Below are 19,582 nucleotides of genomic sequence, written 5' to 3'. Positions count from 1 at the left end.
TTTGGAGGTGTCACGTGACAGTGTTAACTTCCAAAGTGGGGGGGGGGGCACCCACGTTTTTCTGTCTTTTTCTTCATACAGCACGGGAGGGTGTATTCCACGTCATTCCATACCACAGAAATTGACTTTTCCCCCACAGATATTTGCGAATAATTTAAAATACCGCTACCATACGGGTGTGGAATTATTGAAGACGTTACTTCCCAACTCTGGAATGATGGTGGTAAGTGCGGACCTATTTTAATTTTAATTGACATATTGGAATCTTACTTTTCAGCTGAATTCTAAGGTGTATAACTAATACATTGATTGGTTGTATGAGTGTTGTACTAAGCAGTGTGCCAAATAAATTGTCCAAGTAAGTGTACAAGTAGTTGAAAACGAACACAATATTGACATCAACTCCATGTGTAATTATTTGACTTTTTGCCTTGTTAAACATTCACTACAGGTGAATGAATAATATTTACCAAAGTATTTATGTTTGTTTATCTCTTATATCACTCTTGTGGGCCATTAGTGTAGGTTGCTGTAGCAGGTGCAGTACCGATGCTGAACAGTAGGATTCCACACTGTCACGTGCAACGAACTTCCACTCACATATGGATGAGTGGTGTGGGTGGGTGGGTGTGTGTGGTGGTGGGGTGCATGCTTAATTTAAATGTTCACGCCCCCTCCCCCGCTGAATTAAAAAAAAACACCTAACATACAACAAGCGGCTTTATCCCTAGGTGAGCATCCCCATGCATTGGGAGATGCACACATGAGGTCCCCCCTCCCTGCTTGGGTGGTCCCCCCTTACTTTAGTGAGCTGTTGCTAAGCAGCTAATAATAGTCGTGTTTGCTGAGTATTTTTTGCCCTTCTGGAACCAATCAGAAGCAAGCAAACCTTGCAATCTGACAGCACCAGAGGCGGGATCTTGATTTTTTTCCCCCTTCTTTTGGGCCCCTCCTCTTTTCCTCCCTCCTTTTGCACCCCTCCTCCTCCTCCAAATGGAGAGAGTTCTTTTTCTCCTCTTCTATTGAAAGTCAGAGTTGGCCGTGACGCGCGGCCCAAGGGAAGAGAGTACGCACATCTCCGCACAATGCTTCAAGCATCCAGCCTTCTGCCGTGTGGGAATCATCACTCTTTTTAAGAGACACTAACACTCTGATTTTTGGTTGTTTTTCTACCTCCTCTTCTTCTTCCTCATCGGTGAATGCGGTGCAAAGGCGGCGGAGACCTCCGGATCACGCAATGTTGGGATGGACGGCGCACACTATTTTGACTCGCCCTCTCCAAGCGGACTATGAGGTCCCCCCTCCGAGTGAAACTTTGTCGGATTGCGCCGCCGTCGTCGCCGTCTTTCGGGGAGACACACTCGAGTGGGAATCGCTGAGCAGCGCGCAGTCCCCGCAACATGGCCTCGGCTGCTAGTGCGCCCCCCGAGCCGGGGACAGGAGAGTCCGGCCGGCCGAGGCTAACGCGGAGGACCCGGAGGAGCTCCAGCCGCGACCTGCCGCCGCATCCTCCGCCGCAGCCGCCGGATTTGGACTACCTGCAGCGGCCGAGCTACTGCGACGCGGGCTTCGCTTTGGAACAGATCTCCCAGGTGCTTTTCTTTTCTTTTTTTACACACTTGAACACACACGTCCCGGCTTCTCGTGTCGCCTCCTCCAGCTTGATCTCTAAGACATACAACAGTCTCTCCTCATGTCAGAACATTGCATGTTGTGGTGCGTGTTGCTCCATGTGACTTTGCCTGCTTCCGCTCACAAACATCGTGTGAGTCTCCCCTTCATGGAAGGCTCCCCCAGTCCCCATTCAGGTCTCAGCACTCGTTGGACCACATGCAATGTGATTATAGTTTACATTATAGCAGGGTGCCTCCATATTTTCCACTAAATCAAACATTTAGTTCCTAAAGACAAGCCTACTTTTAGAAAAGTCATCAACAAAAAGTTGCATAAATACAGAGGACTCATTGTAACAACATGACTCCCAAAACCTTTGTTTTGCATTTTGGTACACCTTCCTCCATTGCAGGTGCTGTTATTATTTGAATGTTAGATGCAGACTACTTTTATTTACCTTCTTGTTTCATGTGTGCAAAGAGCAGCCATGCTTCATGTTCATAATTGCTATTACATGGAGATCATGGTTGCTCAAGGAAGGATACTATTGATTCAAAGACATGTCCTCCTGTAACACATGTCTCTACCATACATGCCTCACCTGCACAGGTAAGTGTATCATGAGCAAGTGGAACCAGACCATTAATGCCAGTTGTCTGCTGTCTTTTTGTCTTTAGGGGAAAGCAACCGGGAGGAAAGCGCCGCTGTGGCTGAGAGCAAAGTTCCAGAGACTTTTATTCAGGCTGGGCTGTTATATACAAAAGAACTGTGGAAAGTTTTTAGTGGTGGGCCTCATGATTTTCGGAGCTTTCGCGGTGGGCTTACGAGCAGCTAATTTGGAGACGGATGTGGAGAAACTTTGGGTGGAAGGTAAGACTCTCTGGTTTGTTATTTCTTTGCATGGCTGTGGAGGAATGTACCAAACAAAGCCACATTTAGGGGGTGCAGTTATTGTTTGTCCAAGTGTCCAAGACAACTCTAAATGCTAAATGAACTCATCAGAACATCCTTTGCAGCATCTAAAGCTAAAATACTCCAAAAAGCAAAGTTGTAATTAAGTTCATAAGCAGCTTTTGGGGGGTAGAGGCTTTTTTTTCTTCGCCAAAGCCGCCATTTTGTGTGTGTGTGTGTGTAGTGTGTAGTGTGTAGTGTGTGTGCCTGCCCCCAGCAGTTGAATGCTCACAGACTGTGTGTGTGGTCCCCGTTTGGACAGCTCTCAACTTTCCAAAAAGATTTGCCTCAGACTGAGAGGGGAGGGACGAGGAAAGGAGAGAGAGAGAGAGTGAGGACGGGAACTTGTGTTTTGTGAGGAGGATCATAAACCTTCTTGTTTGTTGTTGCTATAGGAGGAAAATATACAGAATGAAAGAATGGCCAGAAAAAGAGAGGCTGTGCATGGGTGGTGGTGGTGTTGTAGAGAGGGGGGGGGGGGTCACAGCGGCTGTGCTTTTTTCCTTTCTTTCTTTCCTTTGATCCACATTCCAGCACTGTGGTCTGGCGGATTCATGAATGGAAGAGCTGATGTTTTGTTTTGTTTTATATTACTCAATATGCATTGAATGTGTGCATTTGGCGTGTGGTACAATATGTAGCATTTGTGACTGTAATTTAATAACAATAAGACCAATCTAGTACTTTTCCGATATAAATGGCAACTTATAGGTCTCCAGTTATACACAATGGATTTCTTAATGATGTTCTAACAGCAATATGTGTCCCCGAGAGCCTGTTTATTAACACCAAACATAAGAAAAATCTGTCATCTTTGAGAAAAGAGGCTCTCAAATGTTTTGTTTGTTTGTCTGACATGCCCCGGGTAACATCCGATTCCAAGTGTAAAAAAAAAAAAATCAGGCTTCACTACACATCTTAAAATAAAAACCCTGTAACCTTTTCCAACTATGCATCAGACATGGGTGCTGGAAGTTCGACCATTTTCTTTCCTCTCCAGCAAAAAACCTAGCGTAATGCCGCTATTAAAATGTGACCGCTAATGTTAGCACTGTAGCGCACATAGCTATGCTAGTGTTTGTGTTTGTGTCCTCGTGTTCTTTAAGTTACACTATTGCACATGATGCATGGCATCTATTATGTTGAAGTTACAGTCCACACTCTGATGGAGACAGGCGTGGACCAACACAGTTCATTAGCATTAAAGCTACAGACACACTCTAACTCTAACGGCTAATTCTAACACACTCCCAGTCGACTATTGTGACTTAAATAAATTTGTTGAAAAATAGTACCGTAAAACAGGGTTATAAGGGACGGTGGGGTAATAAGGGAAATGTTCCGGAAAATGTTTTTTGAACGATTTGTTCAAGAATATATGCTTCTTTGAAAAAAACAACACAAAGCAGCTTATTACCCCACCATCCCTTTATAACCTTGTTTTACGGTATATATGTTTTAGGCTCCAAAATACAGTTGTCTTATAAATGTATGTCCAAAGCCAAACTGTTATTAGATTCAATTGTCTTGGTTTGTTGAGCTTGATCAGATACACAAAAACTACCGCTAGATGTCTACAGCATCAACTCTTACTGTTTGACTGACCTGTTCACACACACACACACGCACGCACGCACACACCAGGCCTCAGTGGTTTCATAGGTCCTGTACATGAGGGTTTCCAGATGTTGGTAGGGAGAGATGTGTTTGTTTAGATTAGACTACACAGCTGAGGGATAGATTAGTTCTGCCTGGGCCGTGGAACGCCATGCATTGGTGTGGTGGTGGTGATGATGATGATGATGGGTAGGAGGGGGCGTACTGGCCCATCGTCCTAGAGGAAAGAGAAGAGGGAATGAGCAGGACGAAGCGGCTGTTTATGTTTCATTTGGAGCTGCCCTCCGCAGCCGACCCGTGATCGACCCCGCCTGGGAAGCTGTGTGGGCCTCGTGGACGCACATGAACTGGCCTCGGAACTACTACGGCGAGGTTCTGACGCTGCCCCCTTTTTACCCGCATGATGTCTTTTTCCACTCAGTGCTCCCTCAACAGTATTTATAAACAATCTGACACAGGAAGTTGTGTTTATTAGACAAAGAGACAGAGAGCGATGTGGACCAAGAGGCTTGCATACACAGAGAGTTGAACTTGTCAAACCTCACGGGCTGCTTTTGCTAAATATTATGCTCAGGATCTTTCCCCGCCTCCTCAGCGTGGATAAATGCCATGTTTATGCCAACTGCGGCACTCGAAGGAAGTCATTTGCTCAAACAGGAAGTTGTAGTATTGTTGTTTTGCACCCCCCCCACCCCGCCCCGACCTCCAACTGACTCGTTGCTGCTCATCCTCCAAAGTTTCAAGTTGCAGATGAGTCATGAGGATTTCCCGATTATCCGCTTTTAAACCGTATCCATGATGATGCAGGAACCAGGAGGGAATAAGGAATAAGACCCCCTCGTATATATTTTTTTAAAGCGCTCCACCCGGCTGCAAAATGGAAAACGGAGCCATCCCTCAGCATTCTGGGTCCAAGCAAACACAGGCCAAATTGTTAAGAAAATAGCCGCACCACCTGCCTCTAATTAAAACAGTATCACATAAACATCAACTTTCCTGTAGGACGGGCCCTCACGTGTTAATGTCATTTCTGGACTATAAGGAAGGCCGGGAACGAGAGAGAATTTGCAAAATCGGTCTTAGAAATTCATAGAAATTGGATTTTTATATACCATCATTAAACTTTTAACTGTACAGCTAAAGTTTTTGATGTAATTAACAGTTTTAACGGCCATACAAGTGTAATAATAGCTGATCTCTGTAATATTCATGTGCTAAACCCCTCCCCTTAATGTTGTTATAATTATGTTGACAAAAAGTTAAACTAAATCAAGCTGCAACACTTCCCCTGATGCTCGGGGACTAGAGGTCCAACGTTTTTTCACTGACTTAGCCGAAGTTTCCGGTTGCCGCCTCGACATATTTAGTGCAGGACGGGGCTGGTAAGTGTTTGTGAGGACATGCTGCTAGGGAATCTTCCTTCTCATCACGGTTATAGCATTTTATTCACATGGTCAAGTTCCACAAGATTCTGCGTTTAACATTAGATTCTGTTTTTATTGCCCAAATCCGTAATTCCGTTAGTGATTGCATTAAAATGGAATCATCAAAATTTCTGACTGATGAATGTCATGGTCTGGACAAGGACATGTTGCTATGGGTTGTCATTTTTAAAGCAGAACACTTGAAGGGAGGGAGGAACCTGGGTCCAGAGTGCTCTTGGGAGGTGGGGGCACGGTGTCGAGGCCAGGGGCCACAGGGGTAGACCCCCGGGACCCTGAGGTCATCTTGTAGAGGCCCCCGCTATTTAAAACCTCACCTGATACTCACCCCGTGGCCTGGGTGCAGAGTGAAGAGTCTCAGCAGAGGGGAAAGATGGTGGAGAATGGTGGTGGGGGGGTTGGCTACAGCTGTCACCCAATTATTGTTTGTGTTTTGCATGTAAGTGTGTGTGTGTGTGTGTGTGTGTGTGTGTGTGTGTGTGCTTATATCCCTGGTATTGTCCTTTACTCTAGCAATATTTGTTCAATGAACTCTGAGGGCAATGATTAGGATATTAACACTATGCACGATACATATATAATCTGTTCCAGGGTCAAAGCCGTACCATCTTCCAATGGCGGAAATGTTTTTCTGACCTATTATGTTGTATTATCGTGTAAAACGATGCCAAAGTTTCAGATAATGAGGTTTGAGCATTTGGAAGTGAGTTAGGAATGGCTCTGAATGCTCTGTTTCAGAGAGTTTTTCCAACACCAGCTCAATGTGACGTCACAGTGGTTCTATGTTGCCTTTAAAAAAAAACAACATCAACTGGTTTCCTTCTGTGGTGAAAAACCTTTTTTGATGCTCACTGTCTTGTGTGACTTCTAAAGTTTTATGCAACTTTAAAATATATTTTATGACTTAAAGGGACATACTCTTATATCCGTCTAACCATCCATTTTCTTTACCGCTCATCCTTGTCTTCGTGTGAGAGGCGGGGTACACCCTGGACTGGTCGCCAGCCAATCATAGAGCACATATAGACCAACAATCATTCACACTCACATTCATACCTACGGACAATTTACAGTCTCTCGATTAATATGCATGTTTTTGGAATGTGGGAGGAAGCCGGAGTCCCTGGAGGAAAGACCCACACTTTCACACTTATATAATACCTTTTGATGTCTTGCTTATATGTTTATTTATTCTGTAGATGTATTGTATGTCTGTAAAGCTCTTTGGTTCTTTGCAGTTGTTATAAATAAAGTTGGATTGGATTATAATATAGAGGTTCCACTGTTTACTGTTATTAAGGACCTGTAACTCCACATCACACCACGATTTGATAGGACAAACTGTCTTTTCCTCCCTCATCTGTTTTGCATCGTGTGCAATTAAGAGCTGATTTGACAAAAGACTTAACGGTTATTTTGTTGCGGTGCTTGACATCCTTTCTTTTGGCTGAGGATGAAGCGTGGTTGAGTTGGGAGGGTGGGTGATGATTGTGGCTTGCATGTATGGCTGGATGATCCAGCTTTTTTTAATGTGCGTCAGAGCTCTCCTTGTAGATGCCTGGGTGCAAATAGAACACACGCAGGGCAGAGTTGGAATTTTGGTTGAGTCCGACAAGGCTTGCTATGCTATTTTCTCCTATTCATTTTTTTTTCTCCAACAGCCACTGTGATTCGGCAAGAACTCAAACATGACCACACATCCCATCGTCTATCTTTGCTGTGACATCCTCTTTTATTGCTTAGCAATCTATTTATTCGCATCTCAGGCAAGTATTTAGCAGTTCTCTAGTATGGATAAGATTCCAAGGGTGTTTTGTGAAATTTTACAGTTCGATGAGAAGCACAGACTAGCTGTTAGCTGTGGCACACGTGTGAAAACGACGCCATGTTTAAACCTAATTTGAAAAAAGTCTCGTTATATCGATATTGGTTAAAATAAAGTTGACTGGAAGCAGCCGTTCGCCGTGTTCTTTTTTGGTATTGAAATCCTTAAGCAAAGATTGATTTAAGCTGCTCAAGTGCATTATTGCCCACTTTTAATGCAGTTCAGCGCAGGATCAGATATATTGACAGTCCGGTTATATCGATATTTTTTCCGACTCCCGACAATATCGATATAACGAGACTTTACTGTATGTGAAACACTCTCTTTTTTTAAGTGCTGTGTGTGTGTGTATGTGGTGCAAGGTGGATGCACATTCATTCACAAATGACACCCTGAGATGCCTCCGAGCCCTGTGTTTACATTGTGCATTCTTCCAGGCGCTCTTATTCAAAAAGCAGAGGCCTGCGAATGACCGAGCACAGGAGTACCCTCCTCCCTTCTTCACTCCCTCTCTTGCTCGTTCTGCTTCTCTTTGCCAGAAAGGTCTCTCTCTTTTGCCCCCCCCCCCAACTTCTCCCTCCTTGACTCCCCTATCCCTGGCTGGAGAGAGTGGCCTCAGAATGCCAGATGTATTACAGAGTGAGCCACGGCAATGTAAACACTCAGGCCTGCCATGAGAGCAGGGTGGTCTGGCTTCCCTCCTTCCTTCCCTCTTTCCCTTGCCTCCCTCCCAGCACTGACTGCCAGAGGGGTGGAGAAAGCCACAAACAGCAGAGGGCGAGTGTGCTTCTAGCTGGAGCATAGTAGAGCAGTGTTTTTTGTACCTCCACCGCGCCATCCAAACTGTACTTTTTCAATGCAATGCACGTATATACTGTAAAGTGTTTGGATGCCCTCCAGCCTCTCTTCTGGACACACACACACGCATACAGTAATTTGTAATTGTGATTGTAATTCCTGCAGCAAGGCGTCATAGAATCTGGCAGCTCCAATGATACCACACATGCGCACGCAAGGCATAATAAAGATTTACAGATACAAAAACTTTTCCTGTGTTGCACAATTTGTTTTAGTGTGTGTGATGGAGGCATTCAAGCAGGGGGCAATGTGTGTGTGAGATCCTTGGTGTAGGATTGGATTGTGTTATTGATACTAAATAGTCAATATACTGTCTTATTCAAACACATATGCATCAAGAAATATACTATGAAAACTACCAAAAAGAAACAGTGTGTATTGGTGTTATGCTAATTGCCTTACCTGCAGTACCGTAGTGTCCAATAACTGACATCCAAGTGTTGATTTTAAACATACTTTAGCTTATGTGTAAGGGCAGGGGTCGGCAACCTTTAATATAAATTACCCCCTCGCTCACAAAAGAAAAATAGACTGGAGCCGCAAGATGCCTGAAGAAATGTGCAGCGAATTGTGAGTCTCCAAAGATTTTGATTGACTTCCAGTTTTGGAGGGAATTTTGGGGTATCAAAGTAGTTCAGAGGAGAAAAAGCAAAGTTGATCGAGTATAGGGTCCCCCAGAAAGTCTTTTCTCCGAACTCATTACAAAGATGCATATTTTCCCCATTTGGGTGTGAAAAAAATACTTGAGCATGAGGCCACATGCGGCTCTGGAGCTGTGGGTTGCTGACCCCTGTATTAGGGGTTATAAAACACCCAGTCTTGTATAAAAAGATCCAACCCTTAAACTATATAATGAAAAATAAATGTAAATGTAAAGTACATTTATTTATTGGTAACAAAGGGGCTAACTTTTCAAACTTTTCTTGCCACTGCACATATTGCTACCAAAATCATCAACAAACTATAATGCCTGTGCTTGTCATTAAGGAAGATGTAGTCACCCATGCAATTCCAACTGCAAATGTAAGATATTTGGTACGACACTCTTGTTTTACTGTAAAACGTTCCTTTAAAGCAGTAAAACACAACGTGATGAAAATAGTTGTGCACACAAGATAACCCTCGCTAGCTTCCATTCACGCTCTGTAAGAGGAAAATCCAGCCAACTTTCACCGGCGTTTTTACGTCATTTCAACCTGTATAGGTCTGGATAGTGATTTTGTGTCACACACAAACGTTCCTCCTCCTCACGATGACGGCATTTCATTCATCTTATCCATCTGAAACAAACTCGCCATCAATCGTGTGGGACTTCTCAGGGTTGCAGAGGAAGACAATTGAAAAGTTCAAAAAGGTTTGCCATAAACAACCAGATGTTTTGTTAAGAGTGGTGATGTCATGATATTCAATGAGGACAGTTGTCCAGGTACAGTTTGTCAAATCCAACCCAGTCCAAAGTCCAATTTAAACTGTAAAAATAATAGGTATAAAACGTTATTGGATGTTAGTGTCAGTCTTATAAAGCAGGATGTAATTGGTATAGCCTTGAAGAATATACAGTATATTCATTCATTCATTTTCCACCGCTTATCCCCGGAGGGGGTGGGGGGCTGATGGAGCCTATCCCAGCTGTCTTTGAGTGAGAGGCGGGGTATACCCTGTACTGGTCGCCAGCCAATAACAGGGCACATATAAACAAACAACCATTCACACTCACATTCATACCTATGGACAATTTGGAGTCGCCAATTAACCTAGCATGTTTTTGGAATGTGGGAGGAAACCGGAGTACCCAGAGAAACGTATAATATAGGAATTTGGGTAAGGCTATAATAATTGACTAAATGATTAGCGGTGGCGCTGTTTCTTTAACTTTATTAACTGGTGGTGTGCGTCTACCCTCTTTGAAACAGGAGTTCAGAACATGCAGGTAAAGCTTGTCCCACCTTGTTAAAACAGTTAATTTAATAAATGATAATTCATTTTTCAGTTTAGTTCGACCTAGTAACGTATCAGCAAAATCTATGACATAGGGATTACTTTTACGGGCTTCTGATTGGCTAAATATTGATTCATAGCTGTGTGTGGACCTAGCCATAGCATGCGAGTTACAGGGGGTTGCCGAGTGTGGAACCTTACATCCAGAAAGCAGTTCAGGTACATCTTTTGAGTTTGTATCTCACTGGTCCACCAACGTCAACTCCAAGTGACCCTTCAATTCACAATGGTTGAGGTAACCACGGCAACTTGTCATGCAAGAGCAAAGAATTTGAAAAAATGAAAACAATCGGTCCTTCAGCTTCCTCCTGCTTTGAGGACTTTGCACACTCTCTAGGAATTTGCCACTTGGGGATACCTGGAATCACAGGGACCATCTTTCCAACCGAGGTCTGCCGGCCAATCAGCGGGCACTCGATGCAAGACAGGGCCGTGGCTCGCCTGCCTTTAATTTGATAGATGCCGATACAAAGTATGGGAAAAAGATTTAGATTTAAAGTCCAATAGAGCTTGAGTGGGGGATTTTCTCGTGATTGAATTATTCAGTCAGATACACCACAGTTATTTCTAATTGTACACCAACCAGTGCTTGGTGAATCTATTGGCCTTGAATAGTTTTTTTTTGGAGGGATTTTTTTGGGGGGGGGGGGGTGAGACCTGAATGAAGGCAGCAACGTGGAAGAATCTGCCCATTGAGAAGTGTGTGAATGTACACCTCAGGCTGCATTGGGAGCCAGCCAACTGCTAAATACACCCATTTCAGGGCCTGCAGAGGCCGGACAGGTGATTAGCATAATCAGGGGCGAGGGTAGCCATACATATGTTAATACCGGGCGTTAGTGGGGAGGGGGGGGTGTTGGAATGGGCTCATGAGGAACGCCGCACATGGAGGCACCACATGCATGTCACAGCATTACACCTCGACCACTCTTACACTTTTATATTGGATCATAATCGAACCTCTCTTGCTTCATCCTTTTTTCTGTTCTGTGCGGCAGCCCCCTCTGCTCTGAAAAGGGGAGAGTAAAAGACTAGGGAGGGTGGGCTTCACCCTGGGTCAGATGGGGTCTCGGCTCTCAGTGAGGGCTTTCATCACATATTTGTGGCTGTGTGCACACCTGCATTGCTGAGCCCACATTCAAAGCTACAGCACGCTTTTTTTAAGGGGGGGTAGCAGAGTGCGGGCTTCAATCCAAATCTTGCCTATGCTCCACCTACAACTACGTTTTTGTATAGCTAGAAAAAAGCACAAATAATTATATATGGTGGCGAGAACTCATTTATTTTATTAATTACATTACATTTTTTGCATAATTACCGCATAAACATCATGGAATGCCACGCCTCTCCGTGATGATGGCAGCACACGGAGTCACACAGAGTGTGCCGCTCTTTTATGGCTTTTTTCGGACTTGAACAGGATGCAGCCCGTATGCATATTGTTATTTTATGACTTTATGACTAAGTTTATGACAAATGAATCATCCAAAACAGTGGAAGTCATGTTTCAGCAACACCTCATTATGCACTAAACGCATTTTGCTGCATATACAACATGTACTTTGACTAACTAACTCTGACAAAATGTTACACCCAATTAAACATAAACAGTATATATAAACAGCACAATATTGTTATAAGTGAATTAATATGAGGGTGCCTGTTTTTTACCCACTGTAAACGGGAGTGTGAGCATCCAGTACATCCCCGTCTCCACTCAACTAGAGAGACAGGTGTAGCAAACGCCAAGAATGGTGGCATATTTTTGCCATTAGGATGGACTACCTTTACTAATAGCGTTTTTCAAACCACATATTTAAACAATTAGGAGTATCATATGTCTACTGTCCGAAAAGGAGTAGGAAGAAGCAGCAGAGCTCATTTCAACATAATATTAATACATGACCACAAGAAGCCTCGACGCATTGACAGGAAGAGACAGCAGATGGTGGTGGAAAGTTGTCTACAAGTTGAGGAAGAACAAGAGCAGGGTGTTGGGGGGTTCTTCTCAATGATCAAAACTGTGTGAGGTGATTGGTGGCAGCAGCTGAGAGGTTTTAAAGGCAGGAAGGAGGCAAATGGGCAGGAGACACGTGTTGAGGATTTCCTGTGGTAAACCATACCTGAGTGGAGATGGGATGTAAGAGTGATTTTTCTTGTCACTGCGGTTTGTTTGACACACAGTCGGGCTTATCAACCACATAGTAACTCAAAGTCCAGTGTCACACAATACATTCAAGAAAAGTTGATTCATTTGATATTTCTTACTTACAATATTTATTGGTGATGCACGCTGCAGGTTGCTTGCTACCCTGTGTTATGGTTAAACCAACAGGCAGTAGCACATCCAATCTGGGTGACATTTTTGGATGAGAACAGGCCTGCTCTGGAAAACATGCTGCAAAACAAAATATGGGCCGAATGTCAGGTGGTTTAACCGTACATGTAGTACTAGCTTGCCTTTTTTAAATAGCGAATTTACTGGATACAGGACATTTTACACCAAGAGACATTCATTCATTTTCTACCGCTTATCCTCACAAGGCTAACGGGCATACTGGAGTCTATCCCAGCTGTTTTCGGGCACATATAGACAAACAACCATTCATACTCACATTCATACCTATGGACAATTTGGAGTCGCCAATTAACCTAGCATGTTTTTGGAATGTGGGAGGAAACCGGAATACCCGAAGAAAACCCACGCATGAACATGCAAACTCCATACAGAGATGCCCGAGGGTGGAATCGAACTCGGGTCTCCTAGCTCTATGGCCTGCACGCTAACCACTTGGTCACTGTGCAGCCCATGCCAACAGACATTTTTAAATCAAATTTAATTTAAAAGACGGAAGTAAACATATACAATAAGTAAACTAAATAAATGTTTACTACTTTCAAGGAAATGTATTGAAACTAGTATGTGATTCAGATCATTAGTTGGATGAGATAGTTCTCTGGCTTGTTTTGTCCGAGATTGACGATAAATAAAGTTACAGTGTGAAATACTGTGCTTTTCGTCTCGTCTCCAAAATACCACAGAATCAACTTCTCAGGTTTTGGACAGCTGTGATACTACAGTGTGTATGTCTGATGGCGCTCCCAGATGTCCAAGGAATGCTTAGGTCGTTTGTATGTATGCTCAGACACTGCAGACAAAAATCAGGGGGAACGTAACATTGCATATGGAATATCTCACTATATTGATGAATTGAGGTGTTGCAATGTGTGACCAAGTCACCTCTGGTTTTGTTTTTTTCAGGTCCGAATTGGAGCAAATGAGCATGACAGCCTGTAAATGAGTTTTCTACATGGACAGACATTTATTTTTAATTCCACTTGTGTGCTAAGATTTAACTCAATGCAATTCTTATTTTTATTGCAGGGTCCTATTAGTTTCAATATGGCGTCACATCACGCATGCATAATTTTTAATAGTGTGAATGATAAACCTATTTCACCTCCTCACATTGATGACACATGCACATTTTCTGTGGCTTAGGGCATGGGAGGTCGCCTCCTGATGCTTGGTGGTGGCGAAGGGATGACCTGGTGTTTGGGGGAGGGCTTCCTCCCCGCCACAGGGGGCTTCTGCTGATAGGGGCCCTAATCCAGCTAATCCTTTCTCTGCACACACACACACACACGCACTGACATAAAAGTGTACATCCATATACAGTACAGGCACACAAGTGGTCCTACATTTTAAGATAACATGTAGTTAATTTGCTGGCGTGAAGTCAGTCATATCCTATAGTATTGTTGGGTAATTACTGTAACTATATACTGTGTATATATATACTGTATGATAGTCCTTATTTCCTGTGTATGGTGCCTGTTTTATTCTTCACACTCCACGCCGAGTGTTTCCTCGCTGCTGATTGTTTGTGTGCGACGCTTCTCTTGTCTAGCATGCAAGATGTGCATGCAAGGGCGTGGGGCTGCAGAAGATGGGGTGGGGGCGAGCAGACTGACAGAGGGGCCGGGCTGATTGCCATCATGATCTGGCCAATCACAGGCCGGCCTTGAATAAAGCAAAAAAGGGGGCGAGAGTGTAAAAAGGAGCATAGTGGAGGGGGGAGTTGGGGGTTTATAGCTGAAAGGAAGGCAGGAGGGAGGGGTGTGTTATGGGGGGCCACTCCTTAGAAACCCACTTTCTCTCCCTCCATTTGAGAGGGGAGCAGGGGTTAATGTTATGCAACACGCTGAATACCAACACTCACTCAAGGCTTCTCCTCCTTCGTCTAATGGTTAGAGTAGGCTCTTCATCTCTGGTCCAAGAAGCATTACGAATTTATACTATATGAGCAAAAGTAATGGGACAGGGATACAATGCTATAGTGTGATGTTGGACCGGAGAGATCTCTAGTTTTAGTTCATTCCAAAGGAATTTGGAGGAGGTTCTGCCATATAAAACTCATCTAAACATGCATTGCGGGAACAGAAAACAAGTCACAGGGGTCTCTCTTAACGTCTGACTGATTATTAATGAAGAACTGTGTCTACACTAGTGTACACTACACTATCACCAAGCGGTTTCAGATATAAACCCTGACTGCGACAACAAAAGGGTGAGAGACTGACAAAGTGTGTGATGAAGGAATTATAAGACTTTAGTGGTTTTAGTTCCCAGGAAGAGGATGATGACTATGATAAATATATGTGTGTGTTCTATAGTCCGTAAAGTGTATTTAACCAAAATAACGTACATCACAGCAGTAGTTCAAGTTAATAAAACCATACTGTATCAAATAAGTTGCATCGTGCAGTATTTGAATTAGACGAAATGTGCAAAAAAATATCAAATAAACCTTTCTGAAAACAATGGTATACATGGAAAGGATTATTCCAATCTTTTGTGTACATGCGCTGCTATAATCAAACGGAATAGTCCATGGGGCATGTGCAGTAAAGTGTAAACATCAACATCATGTGATACTGTGTATTGTGAGTTTTTGTTAGTCCAGTCTTGAAATTTAGTTTGGATCAAAAACAAACTTTCCGCAGCAGTCCAGTGCTGATTGCTGGCCTCCAAGAACGTCTTGAGCTGCGTGTTACGTCATATCTGAGCATTCGCTGAAAGAACGCACCTGGGATAAATTTAAACAGGAAAAGATCAAATTCAATCTTGCTATTATTTTATAATTAAACTTGGGACATGTTTTGTATAGATATATATTTTCTTTTTAAAGAAAAACTGGACTTGTGAATGGCGTATAGAAGGGTTTAGATTCTGTTCCACAGATGGCGGTAATACACACGAAAGCTGCTTGCCAACCGCCAATAAACAACAGAAGAAGAAATACACCACGAAGAAGAACGCAGTCTGACAACTTTCCATTTGAGCGGGTACAAGATTGGGGAAAGGAATATTCCACCCCTGTGAATTCGATTATATGTTCATTCGGATTGGCACTTTTATTTCGGAATGAGGTGTTTACAAAGGTTACATTCTTTCCGTTCAGCAAATAGACCGATGCAATTGGAATATTTAGGTCCATGTATACATGGTTAATGTCTGCTTTTCTTTTTTTTTTAGTTGGTAGTGCCATATTTGTTCAAATGTGAGTGATCTTCCTCTACTGCTGCTTGTTCACCTCGCTGTTGCCCCCTGTAGAGCCAAATGAAAAGTTGTGTAAGGCCAGACGTGGCCCTTGGACCACTTGTTGAATAACCATAATGCAAGTGTTATATTGTTGATATAAGAAGGTATAAGTTGCCTTTTAAGATGCCGACACATACTTGGGTCAACCAGTCTTGCTGAGGAGAAGGAATATGTGTCACAGAGGAAACACAGCTGTGTGTACACTCTTTCACACACACACTTCCACATACCCACACTCACTCCCCACACATTTTCCTGGTCCAGCTGGGGTGTTAATTTCACCCTGAGGCTACGTGATTGTTGACCCCAAAAACGCTGTAACCTCGTGAAGTGTGGAATTCTCTGAGCCCGAGGCCGTAATGTGCTGTTTCCTGTCAAGCGAGTGCATTCCTTTGACTTGTCCCTCGTTGACCGCCCTTTGGGGTGACGGTCCTCAAGACGGCCCAACACCTTTTTCCTTTGAACCTAAACCTAAATAGGATGCGCAGCTTCCCCTATTTGTGCAATTTGCTCTTTGCAGTGGACTCGAACAGAGCTTTAACTTTTGGAGTGTTGAATGTATCAGACAAGCTGGCTCGCTGAGGCACTGTTAGCATCCAAATCAGTTCTAGTTTTCAACTAACTGTTAGTTGGTCGTGTCGCTGCATGTCACTCGGCTTAGACAAAGCCTGCTGTTAATGATGAGTATTATAAACATGCCTGTAGAATGATCAGATGGGAATGCTGCTTGGGTCCAGAATAAAAAGAAATCAAGTATGTTTTCCTAATGCTCGAAGACATGGCCTCCTCTCTCCCCGTTTTGTTCTCTCGGTCTAATTGGGTGGTCTGGGCCTGGCAGAACAGACGTGCTTATGTTCAACTTTCATGCCATTACAACGAACTGCAAATATTCAATCTATGCCGCTTGCAAGGACCAAACCGCATTGTTAAATCGGAATAAGACGTAATAAAATGTTACAGATTTGTCGCCCCTCCGTGAATCACCACCTTATCGTGGTGGGGGGGTTTGAGTGCCCGAGTGATCCGAGGAGCTATGTTGTCTGGGGCTATATGCCCCTGGTAGGGTCTCCCAAGGCAAACAGGTCAGAGGTGACGGGACAGACCAAGAGTGATTCAGAAGACCCTTATGAAGAAATACAAGAGGAGGAACCGTACCCTGTCCGGATGTGGGATACCGGGGCCTCACCCTGGAGCCAGGCCCGGGGGAGGGGCTTGCAGGCGAGCGCCTGGTGGTCGTGCCCAGCCCGTAGAAGCCACACGGGATCTCCCCCTCGTAGACCCACCACCTACAGGGGCAAGCATAAGGGTCCGGTGTATTGTGTGTTGGTTGGGCGGGTGCCTGAGCGACCTGGTCTTCGGCAGCCAAATCTGGTTCTTGGGACATGGAATGTCACTTCTCTGGTGGGGAAAGAACCTGAACTTGTGCGAGAGGTTGAGATATTCCGACTAGACATAGTCAGACTCACCTCGACCCACAGTTTGGGTTCTGGAACCAAACCCCTCAAGAGGGGCTGGACCTTGTTCTACTCTGGATTTTGCTGCAGGGGAGAGGCGGCGAGCTAGTGTGGGCTTATTAATAGCCCCCCGGCTTGGTGCCTCTGTGCTGGAGTCAGCCCAGGTGAACGAGAGGGTCATTTCCCTATGACTTCGGGCTGGGGAAAGGGATCTGACTGTCATTTGTGCGTACGCGCCAAAAGGCAGTTTGGAGTACCCGACCTTCTTGGAGCCCATCAGGGGGGTGCTGGAGAGCACCCCAGCTGGTGACTCCGTCGTTCTACTGAGAAGCCCATGTGGGCAATGACAGTGTGACTTGGAGGGGCGTGATTGGGATGAATGGCCTCCCTGATCTGAACCCGTGTGGTGTGATGTTACTGGACTTCTGTGCAAACCACATTTTGTCCATAACTAACACCATTTTCGAACATAGGGAGGTCCATAAGTGCACTTGGCACCAGGACACCCTAGGCCGCAGGTCTATGATCGACTTTGTAGTCGTATCATCAGACCTGCGTCCACATGTTCTGGACACAGGTATCTGGGGTGGTTAAAACACTCCTCAGTGGCAAAGCTCCAGGGGTGGACGAGTTCCGCCCAGAATTCCTCAAGGCTCTGGATGTTGAGGGACTGTCTTGGCTGGCACAACTTTTCAACATTGCAAGTCAGGAACAGTACCTTTGGATTGGCAGACCGGGGTGGTGGTCCCCCTTTTCAAGAAGACCGGACGGTGTGTTCCAACTATAGGGGGATCACACTCCTCAGCCTCCCTGGGAAAGTCTATTCCAGGGTGCTGGAGAGAAGGGTACGACCGTTGGTCGAACCTCTGTTACAAGAGGTCCAATGCGGTTTTCATCCTGGTCGTAGAACACTGGACCAGTTCTACATCCTCACGAGGGTGCTCGAGGGTGCATGGGAGTTTGCCCAACCAGTCTACATGTGCTTTGTGGACCTGGAAAAGGCATTCGACCGTGTCCCTCGTGGCATCCTTTGGGGGGTGCTCCGGGAGTACGGGATTGGTTACTACGTGCTATCCAGTCCTTGTACAAACGGGGCAGGAGTCTGGTTTGTATTGCCAGTAGCCTGTGTCCGGTAAACATTGGCCTCCGCCAAGGCTGCCCTTTGTCACCGATTCTGTTCACAATTTTCATGGACAGAATTTCTAGGCGCAGCCAAGGTGTTGAGGGAGTCCAGTTCGGGGGCCTTAAAATCTCATCTCTGCTATTTGCAGATGATGTGGTGCTTATGGCCTTTTCGGGCTGTGACCTTCGGTGTTTACTGGGACGGTTTGCATCTGAGTGTGAAGCGCCTGGGATGAGACTCAGTACCTCCAAATCAGAGGCCATGGTTCTCAGTCGGAAAAAGGGTGGAGAGTGCTCCCTCTGGGTTGGGAATGAGGTCCTGCCCAAGGTGGAGGAGTTTAAGTATCTCGGGGTCTTGTTCACGAGTGAGGGAAAGTGGGAGCGTGAGGTCGACAGACGGATCGGCGCAGCCTCGGCAGTAATGCGGTCGCTGTACCGGACCGTCGTGGTGAAAAGAGAGCTGAGCCAGAGGGCAAAGCTTTCAATTTACCGGTCAATCTATGTTCCCACCCTCACCTATGGTCATGAGCTTTGGGTCATGACCAAAAGAATGAGATCTCGGATACAGGCGGCTGAAATGAGTTTCCTCCGTCGGGTAGCTGGACTCACCCTAAGAGATAGGGTGAGGAGCTCAGTCATCTGGGAGGGGCTCTGAGTAGAGCCGCTTCTCCTCCACATCGAGAGGAGGATCGGTTGAGGTGGCTCGGGCATCTAGTTCGGATGCCTCCCGGACGCCTCCCTGGTGAGGTGTTCCGGGCATGCCCAGCCGGGAAAAGGCCCCGGGGCAGACCTAGGACACGCTGGAGGGACTATGTCTCACAGCTGGCCTGGGAACGCCTTGCTGTCCTCCCGGTGGAGCACAAGTGGCATCATCCTTTGTTCTTAGTGCAGAGCAAAGCCACAGTCATGTCCGCCTGGCTTTAACTTTATCTGCCTTGCATCTTCAACAAAAATATGTGTCGGATTTGGACACCATGGCAGATGAGCAACATCCCTCCAACAAATCAATCAAAATGGTCAATGCTCCGACTCAAATTTTCAGGTGGCTACAGTCATGCCTGGACTACGTGGACTGAATGTGTGTGTGTGTGTGTGA

The 19,582-nt window shown here is 45.0% G+C and overlaps 1 protein-coding gene across 3 annotated transcripts in view; it reads left to right on the top strand.

Moving 5' to 3' along the window:
* The first annotated feature begins 1,001 nt into the window (after positions 1-1,001).
* Positions 1,002-19,582, top strand: part of ptch1 (patched 1) — a 63,688-nt gene continuing 45,107 nt past the window's right edge. For all 3 annotated transcript variants that reach the window (XM_058069900.2, XM_058069902.2, XM_078789596.1), the window contains exons 1-2: positions 1,002-1,592; positions 2,292-2,484. In XM_058069900.2, the coding sequence (XP_057925883.2) occupies positions 1,401-1,592; positions 2,292-2,484 (385 nt within the window). In that variant the 5' untranslated portion in view covers positions 1,002-1,400. The remainder of the gene's footprint in view (positions 1,593-2,291; positions 2,485-19,582) is intronic.

Source organism: Doryrhamphus excisus, linkage group LG3, assembly GCF_037039965.1.
Source record: "Doryrhamphus excisus strain RoL-2023G ecotype Guam linkage group LG3, RoL_Dexc_Guam_v1.1, whole genome shotgun sequence".
Classification (NCBI taxonomy): domain Eukaryota; kingdom Metazoa; phylum Chordata; class Actinopteri; order Syngnathiformes; family Syngnathidae; genus Doryrhamphus; species Doryrhamphus excisus.
This window is presented reverse-complemented; position numbering and strand designations above follow the sequence as displayed.